This window comes from Lepisosteus platostomus, chromosome 17 (assembly GCF_059453375.1).
Source record: "Lepisosteus platostomus isolate fLepPlt1 chromosome 17, fLepPlt1.hap1, whole genome shotgun sequence".
Classification (NCBI taxonomy): domain Eukaryota; kingdom Metazoa; phylum Chordata; class Actinopteri; order Semionotiformes; family Lepisosteidae; genus Lepisosteus; species Lepisosteus platostomus.
The window spans coordinates 14,748,608-14,762,992 of NC_142627.1; the positions used below are offsets into that span (position 1 = coordinate 14,748,608).

At 34.0% G+C, this 14,385-nt stretch overlaps 1 protein-coding gene across 3 annotated transcripts in view; it reads left to right on the top strand.

The window, feature by feature from the left end:
* The window catches only part of fancl (FA complementation group L), a 23,281-nt gene continuing 8,896 nt past the window's right edge, over positions 1-14,385 (top strand). The window contains exons 1-8 of one of the 3 annotated variants that reach the window (XM_088610510.1): positions 1-111; positions 645-749; positions 952-1,010; positions 2,366-2,426; positions 2,895-2,951; positions 3,723-3,820; positions 6,488-6,584; positions 8,142-8,210. In XM_088610510.1, coding sequence (XP_088466636.1) covers positions 657-749; positions 952-1,010; positions 2,366-2,426; positions 2,895-2,951; positions 3,723-3,820; positions 6,488-6,584; positions 8,142-8,210 — 534 coding nt within the window. In that variant the 5' untranslated portion in view covers positions 1-111; positions 645-656. Of the gene's footprint in view, positions 194-644; positions 750-951; positions 1,011-2,365; positions 2,427-2,894; positions 2,952-3,722; positions 3,821-6,487; positions 6,585-8,141; positions 8,211-14,385 lie in introns of all 3 variants that reach the window. The other 2 variants (XM_088610511.1, XM_088610512.1) reach the window with 2 other exon arrangements.

Consider the following 14,385-nt stretch of genomic DNA (forward strand, 5'->3'; position numbering starts at 1 on the left):
TTTCAAAGGACGATGACGTAGAAGTCGGGTGTAGGTTTGTTTCAGCGGCGGGAGTGACAGGAGAGCAAGTTTGCAAATCAGCTGGCGTGATATTTATTGAAATGTTAAAAGGTTAGTTTTATTTTTTTTGTTATAGTAGATGTACGCATCCTGTAGTAATTGCAATGCATTTATGTTTAGAGAACACGTATAGGTAAGGAAATGATTATGAAACTTTGGTTGAGTGCGTATCAGATTGCAAATTATTTCTAACTACACAGCCTTCAAAATATAACGAGAGAATAACAACTTGGAAAGTTCTCATAGCTTATGTTTGATTTTAAGTGATTTTCTTCTGATTGTAGTTTACTACAATAAGTAAAATTAACGGTGTGGATTCCTGAAGTGTGTCGTTCAGTATTTATGATTAAATGTCAGTTTTTGACTGATGTCAATGTGAGTTTTAGGTGGATTTTCATTGAAAACATAGGGCCCGGTTGTTTTTCTGTGCATTTTCCTTTTATGGAAAGTCAGAGATGAGTCTGATTAAATTTAATTTAGCATCGGTGTCTCTTTTTCCACTTAAAATTTAGAATAGGTGGAATGTAAGATTTGCAGATAACCTGCATTTAAGTAAAGTGTTAATATACCGTTTTATCTTTCAGCGCTAGCAACAAATGGACGAAACCTCGGCTTTGTTAATACAGAACCCATTGCTTCTACCTCAGAATAGAGAAAAAACTGTTTACGATGGGTTTATTACAGCTCAGGTAAGAAGACGCGTATGTATTTGACAATTTAGCAGTGCGAATTTGAAATACAGCATCTGAAGTTCGTAATTGGCAAGGAAAGAAAATAGCTGCATTTTAGTTGTTTTTCTTTATAATTTATGATTCCCGAAACAGGAAACGAGCCATGTCTTATATTACATCTAAACGTGATTTGCAAAACGTTGATTATTTTGTTTTAAAGGAGAAGGATTTCAGGATAAGAATAATATTACCACCAGATCGTCAACTCAGAGAGGCAAGGTAATACGAAAAGTTTTCCTTTTGTGCAATAAGATCTGAAATGGAATTTTTTTGCCTGTTTATCTTCCGTTTCTGTTATTTGAAATTACTGTGCATCAGTTTGGTTTTATTTGCTTACAGTAGCATAATATCCCATTTCTACTGAAAGCTCCAAGGGCACGTAAACATTTTTACAGTTATAAACTGAAAAAAACTGGAGTGAATGGAAACCAAAATGTTAGCACTTATTCTTAAAAACTTCTATGCTTCATCCCAATATTGAAAGAGAAGCAGCTATAACAGTTATTCTCACGTGCAAGATGATCCCCAGTAGAAATGGCATTGCCCATGACCTGTTGCATTGGTTGTATCATAAGTCCATCAAAAAATTGTAATTAATCCCATATCAGATTAATGTGAATGACGAGTGTAATATAATATTATTTTATTTTTGGTTAATTCAATACATGTATTTGATCCTATTTGAAAAAAAAAACTTAGTGTTTACTTTATGTATAACCCAGTGATTTCAGGTGACAAAAATTTTTGAAGTGTAAATGTCCAAGAGTATTTGGTTGTATAGGAGCAAGTGAAGGTTTATTCAGTGCTGAAAAGAAACAAAACGTTTCGGCTGTGGAGCCTTCTTCTAACCAGGGTATGAAAGTACCTCCATCATGCTTTACCGATTGGTGTTCTTTGGAGTAGCTATAGTTAATTTCGTTTCGTACACTTGAAGCTCCCAGCTTTTTGGTAATGGCTTATTTGGGTCTCATCTTCAAAGTTGCCTTCTTTAGCAGAAAAGTTTTTGGTTTTTATTTGGACTTCTGACCACAGATTCCAGACACTGAAGTCAAAATATGACAGAGTAATAACATATTGTGATTAATTATGCAACAACAAACAAACCAGACCAATGAAATACACCTATCGTTCCATTGTCCAAATAGTTATACCTTTCAAAATAAAGGCACTCTCATTTGGGTTTTTTACAAATATAATTTGTAAGGAATTCCAGTTTTTATTTATTTTTTTTTGCCCTGAGAAATGGTTGTTGTTATTAGTGTTACCAGTTTAGGCTTTTTGGTGGACCAGTAGGCAGCACTCTTCCCTCAATCAGAATGTCTAATCCAACATCCCAATCCTGTGTGGTGACAGGGGATACTGTAGTAGTGTAGTGTCTGTCACCTCCTGTAGGGAGTGCACTCTTTGGTCCTCACAACCTCAATATTTTCTCACTTTTCAACATTTGGGAATCATTGAAGACTAGGAAGGTGGGTTTGGAAAATATAGTGATTAAGCAGATACCAGCTTCGTTTAATGCTCTTTTTTGTTATATGTAAGTAATGCATAAGAATGAATTCTGTTATATTTTTTAGACTGCAGTGCTGCTGGCAACTAAAGCAGTTGTTGCATGAATATCATCATATTATAAAGCAGGTAAAAATACTAATTTTAGAATCTTTAATCTTTTAGAGATTAGAAATGGTTGAAAAAACACATCCTATGAGAGCAATATAGCCATGATCAGAATGTATTTCAGACAGATTTCTGGTGATGCTGGAGGTTTTTATGTTTTTTATTATGTGTTATTTTTCATTTTTCAGTCCTTAAATAACATTGCTTTGAAAATTGTCTTGTTTGTAAGCCCTACTGTTAGGGCATTAAGACTACATTTATGTTTTACCTTAGGCAGTAAAGTTCATTATTTTGATAGATTTAAAATGTTATTAATATTTAAAGCTTACGGCAGCAACCATAAATCACATTGGAGAGACTGAGCCTGTTTTGACCTGCTGGTATACTGTTTTTTTAAGAAGAAAAAAGATTACATTTTTGTTTCCCAAATTAACAATGTGATGTCTTTCATTTAACTGCTTTGCTAATTGTTTTTTTTTTCCCAAACAGAGATTACATCAGTCTTCAGATCTGGCTAGTTTTATATTAGAGCTGAAAACTGTCCTGGTGAGATGTGCTCATTATTGACATACTGTATATAAATTATTATTTTTGTCATAAAACAGAATAAGCTAAGGATTCTTGAGATTTTTATATTTTGCTGCATTTTAGAACTAGAATGAACTTCACTATTGTGATGCCTTATTCATAACTAAACAGTGTCTGAGCTCCTTAAGTAGAGTGGCCTTCTCTATCCATTTTTTTGTCTTTTTTAGAGGGTGCACTTAAGTGTTTAGAATCCTGTGTGCACCTATTATATTAAAAAAAGTTTCACGGATTATGTGCACTTGATTTATTTACATTTCCACGAGCAGCAGTGAGCTATCTGTTGCCAATGTAATAGTTACGAGCAGAATACTGTGTTTGAAATGTGTGCTATTATGTTACGTGCTTGTGCCCATTTCAAATATTAGGAGAACATTAAGTATCGCATTGATTTGGGGTTCATTTGTTGTAGATTACATATATTGATTGAATAGGTGGCAATACAAACACGTTTTTTTTTTAAAGGGAATATGAAATGTGAAAATGAAATGTTTAATTTTGGTAAGAATATTAAGGGATAAATATAATTATGCAATAAGAATCAATATGTATAATGCATTTTAAAAAGCTGTCTAAATATACAGAAAGTTTTTTAAAAATTCAACAAATGCTATTGGTTTCGATACTCAATTTCTATGTTTTTAATGCCCCCAGTGTGTAAATGTGTGTATGTCATGTGCTGGGTGTTTTTGCTTTCTTAATGTTTTTTTTTAACCTGTGTTTCCCCTAAAGGAACTGGCTTTGAAGAACAGGCAGGGATTTCAGACACCCCCCTCTCCTGAGTACTATGCACAGCTTATAAAAGAAATAGAATGCCTTGGATGGGATAAGTATGTTTTTTATTTTGCTTAATCTACTATATTTTCTATATCCAGTAGTATTTGACAAGTTTTAAGTGGAGATTTATGGTCTTATGGAAGGTTTCTTATCTGTGGAATTTGCTAACATCATCCTTGAGCACTAAAATGCATAACAGTAAGGGTTATTTAGAAAGCACAGAACCCTTTTCCAATACTGATCTCAGCATGTACATGTTTTACTACGTTTGATACTTACACTCCTGTGTCAACCTCAATGTATTTTAATTGTATTGCTGTATACTTATTCCAACACTTATAGTTGGAAAAATAAGCATCATACAGTATCTGTATCCACAATATAAAATACAGTGCCTTTTCTCAGGCCTTTTGGCAGTTGGCAAAGCTCCCCACCGATGTAATGTGATGTCTATCCTAATTGGCATGTTAATTGACATTACTAGGGGATGAAAATTTTAGGAATTTAGTGCTTGATTTGGATAAGCAATAAGCCACTTAGCTACCTGGCAGAGGCAGTGCAGGATTAAAAGGGAATACAAAGCTAATTTGATGACCATCTTAATTTATATAGGTAAGAAATAGTTCTAAAAAGAGAGAGAGGAATGCTGGCCTTTTAAAAAAATCATCTTAGACAAAATATTGGAGTAATCCCAGGTATAGACATCTTTTGTTTTTTTTCTTCTGATTTGTTAAGATTTTTTTTACTCAGTTTTTTTTTATTTTTATGACATTTACATCTGTTTTTTACCAGAAATGCTATAAATCTGTTTGGCTATATTTAGTTTTTTTTATGGAGTGTACATTGTAATATTCGTGCATGCAGATTGTTTTAATTAGAACATTAATTCTCAGCTTTGAGCGGTATTTTGAAGGTAAGTGAAATAAATAATAAATGTAGACTAATAAATTACAGACAGAAGCACAAGACTTGAATAACAAGGTTCTCATTGTCTATTGGTAAATGCACTTGAGGTTAATTAAGTTACTTAATTGGCTTTAACTATAATAGCCACAATTCTATTTTTAGTTAGATAAGAACATAAAGGCTACAAGGGAAAGGAAGTTATTCAGCCTTTTTATTGGTCATAGTAAGTTCATAATGACAAACTTAAATGACTGGTCATACATAATAAGTTAGCCTTCAGAAACAGTCACTGTATTTTTAGCACCCTTAAGATCTTATAACCCATCCATCTATTTTCAAACCACCTTATTCAATACAGGCTTGTAGAGGAGCCAGAGCCTGTTCTGGCAAGCAGTAGGCATAAGGTAGAATAAACCCCAGCACACAAAAAAAACAGACACGCACACACTCAAACCAGGGCCAGTTTTCCAGGAAGCTGATTAACTTACCAATATGTCTTTGAACTGTGGGGGGTACCCAGAGCACCTGGGGGAAACCCATGTGAACATGGGGAGAACACACAAACGCCATGCAGATAGCTCCCCAGGGTCTCAGCACTGCGAGACAGCAGTGCTAACCAGTGCAACACTGGGCCGCCCGGAACTCATCACCTTTCTTGCTAAATAAAACTGAAGTGTTTCAGCTTCTTCATAGCTGTATGGATGTAGTCAGTTTGATCTTACATTTCCATTGGGTTAGAAAGATAAACATTAACATCCTTTTAGAAACTGAATGTAGGATGTTTTTTTTTACTTACAGGTTTAAGAAATTTTTGTCTATGAGTTTTATAATGTATTGCTTGTAATGTCAGACATACTGACACTGTATTTGATTTATTTCAGTTTTAAGGGAAATGTATACCTTATACAGCTTAAGATAAAATTATGTACATATCTGCTAGTCTTATTCTGTTTATCTCTTCTAAACTGGTATAAGTTGTTGGTCTGTAATCTCCAGAGTGGGAGTAACATTTACAATTTAGAGCCAAACTGGTGTATTGTCAGGGCTGACACTCTGAATGTAGTTATTTTGAGAGGCACATCTGTATTTTTTAAATCATTTCTAATTGCACTTTAGAATGCTAACTTTTGAAAGATCAGTGTGCATTTAAACATATACTGTATCTGGGGGCTATTTTACTGTATGTAAGATGTATTGTCTTTCTAAAGGGCTATTGTTTCAATGTACTACATGTCTAATAGTAGCAGGTTCTGTTTTGGCTACTTAAATTTACAAGACTCAAGCAATTCAAATGCCTAACTTGCAGTTTGTAAAACACCACCAGAATATTATTAATTAACTTTGAAATAATTGAAATAAAAGACCCTGAACAGGAACTTGGTATGTAATGAGGGTAAGGGAAGGCACACAAGTGAGAGTATCTGTTACAGTATAAAAAAAAAACTGCAGCTATGGATCAAAGGTTCTGACAGAAAGTTTTATGTGTACATAAGTACAGGCTGACAGGAACCTGCTGTGTGTTCCAAAGGTCCCTGTGATGGAAAACTGCAACATGGTGCTCACTGACCACAGCATGAGCCCTGACACACATTGTAAATAACCCTGAGATATATGGTCACATTAAGCAGCAGACTGGTGTATTAGCAGCAGTAAATCTGTGACAGCAGAAATGCTTGGCACTCAGGACCTTGTCCATTTGATATTAGTTTCAGATTAATAGTAGGAAAGCAAACACTTCCAGCCACCTCCACCACACTATGATTTCATTGAACCATTTATATATAACCATATATATAACTTTTTTCCCTTCTCAGACTTGTGTTCATCGACACTGAATTTAGCACTCTGAAGCTGAAGGCTGAAGATAATTCCAGTCGGGAACATCTGATTACAATTAAATTAAAGGCCAAGGTGAAACGAATGTATATATTTCTTTCTCAAGTTTTAAAAAGTTTTCCAGGACTAGAAAAAAAAAGATATTGCTGAATTCTTCCTGGTGATTCTGGCTAGTGGTTAGTTGAATCTGTAGCTGAAATACTGTAGTTTTTCTTGGGATGTACAGTATACAATAGTTGTGTTCTTTTTAAATTGGATTTTGAATGAATTTTGACACTCAGTTTTCTTCTGTATCTCCAACTTTGAATTACTAACTCTTTAATTGACTTCACTACTGACATCACTGCAATGCCCATAGTCTATAAGGCTCAACCTATGTCCCTTAACTGATTGAGCCACTTCATATTCTTTTCACCTAATGCAGTCAAGTTATGTGATACATTTTATTACTGTTCATTAAGGCTCATAAAGGCATTGTTTTCAAGGGTTTTGGAATGGTTGATGAACATGTTGTAGTACAGCAGTTTTAACGTCTTATTTGTAATGGGTTATGTAGCCGAGGTGTTTTAAAATGTAAAGGATTGTTATGCTGCTTTTGTATAGAATTATTAATGGCAGAGTCATTAATTTCTTTAATGGAATAGTCATCATCTTCAAAAAATGAGATTGAACAAGACAGTCACTGGAAATGCTTGCAAGTCCTTTGCTGGAAAAGTGGACTCTGGCTCTTGAGGCTGAGAGCCAATAACTCCATTTGAGCTGCTGCCTAATCCATATTTAATCTTTTGTCATGGTGAAAAGGGAAAGAATCTTTTGGCCACCCTTTCACAGCTTACTCCTACAATTTTACAGGAATATTTTACAAGTTTAACAATCTACTTAGTATTAAATTGGAAGCTGAAAACACTATAGATGAAAGGAATGGTACTATAACGATTAGATTCAGCAGGGTGTGAAATCCCCTAGTGACCACCTGCCCACTGTGGTTTAAAAATAGCTCTGATCAGCTCAAATGCACATCTGCCTGCCAATTCCACTAGGTCAGTTTAAACAACTTTAAAGTTTGGAGATTATACTGACACAATCAGGAAACTGGTTTAATAATAAATTTTGTGCACAAACAATATGTCCCTGTATGTGTATTAATTTGGTCTTCATTACTAATATGACATGATATTATAATACAATGAGCATTGATGTAATCATGAGGTGTGTGCATATTATATGCATATACCATTTTTTCATTTTTGATAAATTATTCTATACTATTTTAAGTAGTTTCTTTCATTTTTTTTTCTTACTGACAAAAGTTCATAGTCATATTTTGTATTTATCAGTATAATGTGCATGCTAGGGACATTTCTGTGAACCGATGACAGTTCAATGATTGTAATGAAATAATTATATGGGTTGATCTTAATTGTTATCTTTTATTTTCTTACTGATTCTACCTTTTTTTGTTATTTTACTTAGTGTCAGTAAATCTTTTTATGCACATCTTAAACTGGTTCATTGACTGACCTGGAAAGTTTTCACATTGAATATACAGCATGAAAATGGAGTATGTGGCAGAAATGCAACGAGTGAGTAACCAGTAAACTATAGGTTTTATTTATAAATATTTATTTTCAGTACCCTGCAGAACCTCCTGACTGTTCAGCAGATTTGCCAGTCCCCTTCATTATCTCCTGGACCCAACAGGTAATTTTCTGAAGTCTTAGGTGATTTGATTGTTCCTGCTTTATTATTGATCATTTGGAATTAACCCATAGTGATTTCTCTTAAATGACTCTTCTAATTATTACACAGAATTAAAAAAATTCTGTATAACAATTAGAAATAAAAATGCAGAAGTGTCAAAATTCACATAAAGTGATTTCTTATTTGAAGACCTGCCAATGAAATGTCAAATTTAGTGTACTTGTATGGTAGGGAAAAATGCACAGATGTATTATAGTATTATGTTTATAAATGGAATTGCACACCATGGTTAGCTCCCTTAATCTGCATTTTAATTCAGAAACTGATCAGCAGTGAGGGAATGTACATTTACCGATTAAAGTCTATACAGATTGATTCATCCAAATTGAATAATCTTGTTACTTTTTTATGTTTCACGTCCATCCCAATCCGTATTTCACATTTTCAGAAAAACGTTAGCCTTTTCTGTATGGCATCTGTACAGAAATTCATAGAGTTACCTTATGGTCCCTGTCTTCCTGCTGAGTTGATAATGTTTTGATGTATTTTTCTTCTGCTGTGATGAGAGGCCTGCCGCTGCTGCTGTGACATGTTCATTTGAATGAATAATTATTACTTGCACCATGTCAAGATGAAGATAGTAGGGCTCTTTGCGTCATGGCAAGAGCAGTATACAGTGCAGGTGTCTCGCAGCATGATGAGAGAGAGCCAGTGCACTGGAGCCCAGAACCAGCACTCTTGAAGAGTGAGAAATGAGAGCCAAGGGCAAAAATGATGTTTCTGAATGGGTTCCAAAGTGAGACAAATACATCCTTCATTAGCAAGTATAATGATGTAAATAGTTGTAATTTGTTACCAACTAAAGACCAGTGTAATTGCTGAAGTTACTCTGCTCTTAAATATTGCATATAGTTTACAGCAAAAAAAATGTCCAGTGTCTTCTAATCACCTTAATCTTCTTCCAGAAGAAAATTTTCTTCCAGAAAAATACTTTTTTGTCTGTTACTTTTCTAAATTTCTTAAAAGGAAAAGAGAATAAAATTTTAGCCATGGACGTGTTATGGTGAATAGAATAAGGACTTATTCAGCTCAGTTTATATACACTGTTGTGCAACATTCACGCACATTTTGTTTACAATCAGAAGTTACAATTTATTACAGTATGTTAGGAGAATCCATAATATGCTCAAAGCAAACCCTATAACTTTGATTATTATTAATACATTGCTTTTGTTGAGAAGAAATCAAGTTTCTCATTTAGCAGTCTTTAAAGCACATTGCTCAGACAATTCAAAAACTTGAGTGGAAAAACTAAACCTTTATATGGGTAGACAGTACAACAGGTTTTAGTAGCTAATCAATTACATTTGCTAAACAAATCTTATTAACTTGTTCCCTGGTGTTCCTCTTGATAAACTCCGTTTGTTCCATTCTAAACATGAATAACACTAAAAGGCTCTGTTATAAAGACTTTATGAGCACTTAGGCCTGAAATGAATAGAAAATATGTGTAATTCTTGTAAGTTTTGAGATTGAATTGCATATACTGTAGGTCATGATTAGTATTTTTATTTTTTACATAGTTAGTGTCAAGTTTTCTCTGCATTCTGGTGATATCATGCTACTCCTTGCACACCATCATTGAATGAGAAAAGTTTGGTTATCTGATCCTGCCACCTGTCCAGATATGTCCTTTGGGTATTTATTTTTCTTGTCTTTGTGTTTTTTATGTTTAAACAGTCAATCAATAAGTGGAGTTTGGTAAGCTAAACATGTAGCCAGTGAGGAGTTATACAAGCTGCAGGGTCCTGGGTTCGATTCTGCTTCAGAGTCATGCACTCCCTGTGTTCATTAGACTTTCTCTGAGCGCTCTGTGTCTGCCTAGCTCCTGAAGCCAAAACGGTGCAGTTGTGTGCTCCTAGTCCCACTGTGCACCCTGTCCTTCCAGAATGGGCTGCAGCTAGTGATGACTCTCACCTGGATACACGTTCTTTTAATAAATGATGGGTGGATGGAAAAAGTGAGGCATTTCCAGAATGTTTGCCATTGTCAGAATGAACTGTGTTCAGCATAGCTAGAGGAAGGCAAGCCTTTGAAATATCCTTTTAGTGAAACTGCAATCAGTTAAATCCCCAAATGGTTAAGGATATAAAGTTATTAGGGAATATTCATCAGTAAAGTGATGGAGGGTGAGAAGTCAAAATGGAAAACACTGAGTGTGAGTGTTGAGAAAATTATACCATTATATTAAGTGTCATAAGAGTACATAAGCCAATATTCTTGAAATCTATAAAAATTAATAAATGTTGAAAATTATAGCCCTTAAGAAGGGAGTTATTCTAATCAAAGATCTAGCTAAATGACTTCTATTATCTGACTGGAGGTATTACAAAAGGAAGAAATTACTGAAAAAGATAATGATTAACATTCCACCTTTATTCATTTTACAGTAAAAACTTGGAGATTTTATACTGCTGTTACTTCAGGGATAAAAGGCAAAGAATTAAAATTTATGTTCACTAGAAACTTAATAGGTAATGAAAGAGTACATTTTGGATGCTATTATGCATTTAAAATGAGGTAGAGTAAAATGGTTATCTATTTGCTGTACAGACGCCCTCATCGAGGGAGACTTACAAAAGTTAACATGCAAGTACTACAAATTAGTAAGAAGTAAATTGATAGTAAGGATACAGAACAGTAAACACCCCATTGGTAAATATTCCATGTTTACAGTGGATCAGTGGAATTAATAAGCTACACTAGGATACTGGACTCATCTAGGGGGTTGTGGGTTGATGTCCCTGCTGCAGACATTTATTTTACTGAATATCCATTGTGCTTTACCCTGATTGCTTCAGTCCATCCAACAGTGTTAATAGGTACTAGAAAAGTTACATGCATTTTCCGTACCAGTAAGCTGTTTTTTTTAACTACTTAAAGCTACAGAAATCAGGTTGGACTGGCTGATTGAGCCCGTAATCTTGAATATGGACTACCCATTTTCAAAACAAAAAAAGAACACACAAATGGCTAGATATTATGTATGCATGTTCTTCAGGAAAATAAGGAGTCCATGCTGTTTCTGCAGTGCTTAAAGTTATTGAGTTTGTGCTGAGAAATGGAGGTTAAACTTAACATAAATATCACAGAGCATGATCTTCAAATGTTTAGAAATCTGAACAGATTTGTTTTTCTTCTGATTTGAAGAGATCGTGATTATGAAACTGTTCATGTACTTTGAACTTCAACGTTTCAGGCTATGGTTGAAGTATAGCCCCAAAACGTGATGGTTATAGCGAATGAATCCTGAAGATATGAGTTGGCATACATATCACATTACTGCACGTATATCAGATTTATGCCACAAAAACCAAAGTCCTGCATTGCATGAATGCTGTTATACAAATAGTTGAATGCATGATGACTGATAAAAGAACAGTGTGTATAACAGAATTGCATATCAGGGAAAATAATATGTTATTAAGCAAAAAGTAAAATATTTTGCATCCAGTATTTCCAAGTATTCCATATACAAGTCTAAAGTTACATTTAGGGGCACATATCAGTAAACCTAGAACAAAGCGTTTCCATGGTGAGTAATTTCTATCCAAGAGCAAAGGCTCTTAAGGTATGGAGACCTTTATCAGTATTATTTTTTCTTTGAAGTACTTTCAGCATATTAATTATTCCTTATCTTTAAAGGATTATTAATGTCTAGATGCTTAGTAATGTACAGTATGTTTGGGTTAAACCACTCATTTATCATTTATAGGGTTGATTTCTCAGACCTGGTGACATCAAATAACATCATATCTCATAGAGTAATACTATGTATTGTAACCACGTTTACCATTGCATTTCCCCTCTTATGTCTAACCTTTAATTTGTGTTGCAAATAGTTATAAGTGGATATTACTTAACATGTTATTCAGTGACCTTGATTCAAACTTTGTGTTTTTAGGATAATTATGATTATTTTTGATAGTTAAAAAATCACATTGTTCTTGTGGAAAAAAAATTATTTAGGCCTTTAGGTCCCCCTTCACCAAAGGTTTATAACCTATATGTGATATAGTTCACCGTCTCCATAGGTTTATCAATGGATAAGGCTTGCCTTATTGCTTGATAGGCTTTTGTGAATGAGTTCCTTGATGTCCTGTAACAATATATTGTGAATGCATTTCCTAATATAGTCAAACATGTCTTTACAGAACTTATTAGGTGAATGACTTCAAGTGATAGTTTAAATGTGCTTATTGTTTACAATTTATGTTAATGTAGAGATTTGTGGTGTTAGTAGCTGGAAAACATGTTTATTAGTGCTTTCTAGGTATATTATTTGACTGCCAAGGAAGAAAAGTTTTGCTGGAAACCTGCTTTCCCTGTAGTCATGTAGAATAAATAAATAATGAAAATCAAAGTGCAGTTAATTTTCTTGTCAATTCCCTTCTCTCCCTCTCTTAATCCTTTATTTGAAGCAGGTTTTTGGATTACATCATAAGTTCCTCAACTTGCAAAGCAGTTGGCCGGAGGGCTCCATTATTTGCTTTGGGCTTCTTGTGCAGATGTGGCTGCTTTACTGTAATATAACTAAAAATAAACTCACTGCATTCAGGGATCTTAGCTCCAGACTAAACCTTTCAAAATAGTTTAGATTAAAGGCAAAAGCCCAGGTCTCCAGCTGGAACGTCCATCCAGAGAAAATGACCTGCAGTCTGTCACACTGACAGGAGATGGTAAACCCAGGCCAAATTTTATCAACCGTCAATCATGTGATATGATTTATGAGCTTGTCCTAGAAGACCTTTTTAACTCATTACTATAGTTAAGTGTTTGTATCTTTTAAAATGGGGATAGTCACTAAAAAATCTGCAGTAGCTATTGTACAGTAGATTAGCAGTTGACTGCAGGATAGTTTAGGTTGAATGCCTTTGGCTGTCCATTGACTGTGAACCATTTTTCTCTCCTCTTCTTTATCCACGTCTCCTTTGGTTATCCCTTGCATCTGATATAAAATAAATAAAAACAACTAAGTATTCCTTTTTGGTGAAATTATTAAATCTAAAAAAATTTTATGTTTAAGATTACTGATGGCATGTACAGTTTATTTGTAATATGACAGAAAATGAATAATTTGGATTTCATCCTAAATTGTGGATTCTCTAATATTTATGCTGAAAATCCAAAGATTGATTCCTAACATAAAAGTACTAAGGTGTGGCACAAAGCTTGTAAATCCCACTGTAGTTTTTGAGTGGTTCTGGTTTTTGTCATTTATCCTTTGCAGACTACAGTACAATGTTATAATGGTGCATGAACTGTTTGTTTTCCTCCCAATTAAGCATAATCTACCATTGAATGTCTTTACATGTAACTCTGCTGTTGTATTAAAATGCTGTTATCCATGCTTTGTAATATCACTGACTATAATTAAAATTTGGAGGTGCAGTTATACTTGAAAAATATTGTGTGGTAATAAACATAGATCCGCCAAGCTAAACAGAAAGCAGATAAATGCCAATGTGAAACTGACAATCATACACAGATGGACACTGTTAACCACTTTGAGCTAATTCAGGAGTCAGTTACCAGCTGTTTTTCTGTAAACGATATTATATTTTCATCAGATAATAATATGAATGGCTGGAGTAGGATTTTGGAGACTGCAGTGAAGACGTGCAGTTTAGACATGTTATTTCTCAAATTGATGTAATTATTCATATGTATATTCTGTAACCAGTGCTCTGCCATCTTAACCTTTTATACTGTATATAGAAAAGTAGTTTACTGAAACTTGTGTAATTAGATCTTATGGCCAAACAATTACGTATTGGTATAAAGACAAAATGTTATCACGTTTTCAAAATATAAGTTGGCAATATTATTTTTACAAGCTGCTTAGAAAATACCTCCATTTCAGAACATGTCAATAGTATGAACATTTTTCAGAAGGTAATAGCAATTATGTTCTATTTTAACATTAAATCAGTGGTATAAACACCTGAGTATGTTTAGTTTTTCATGAGACAATTTTCGTATTATACTGAATACTGAAGTCTACTGAAGACTGTATCACAAGGTATGTTGTATAATTTTTGCCTTGAAGATGATACTTTGTAAATGTCAGTGTTTGCATGACCAGAAGTTCTATTAATGAAAAAAACTGAAACCT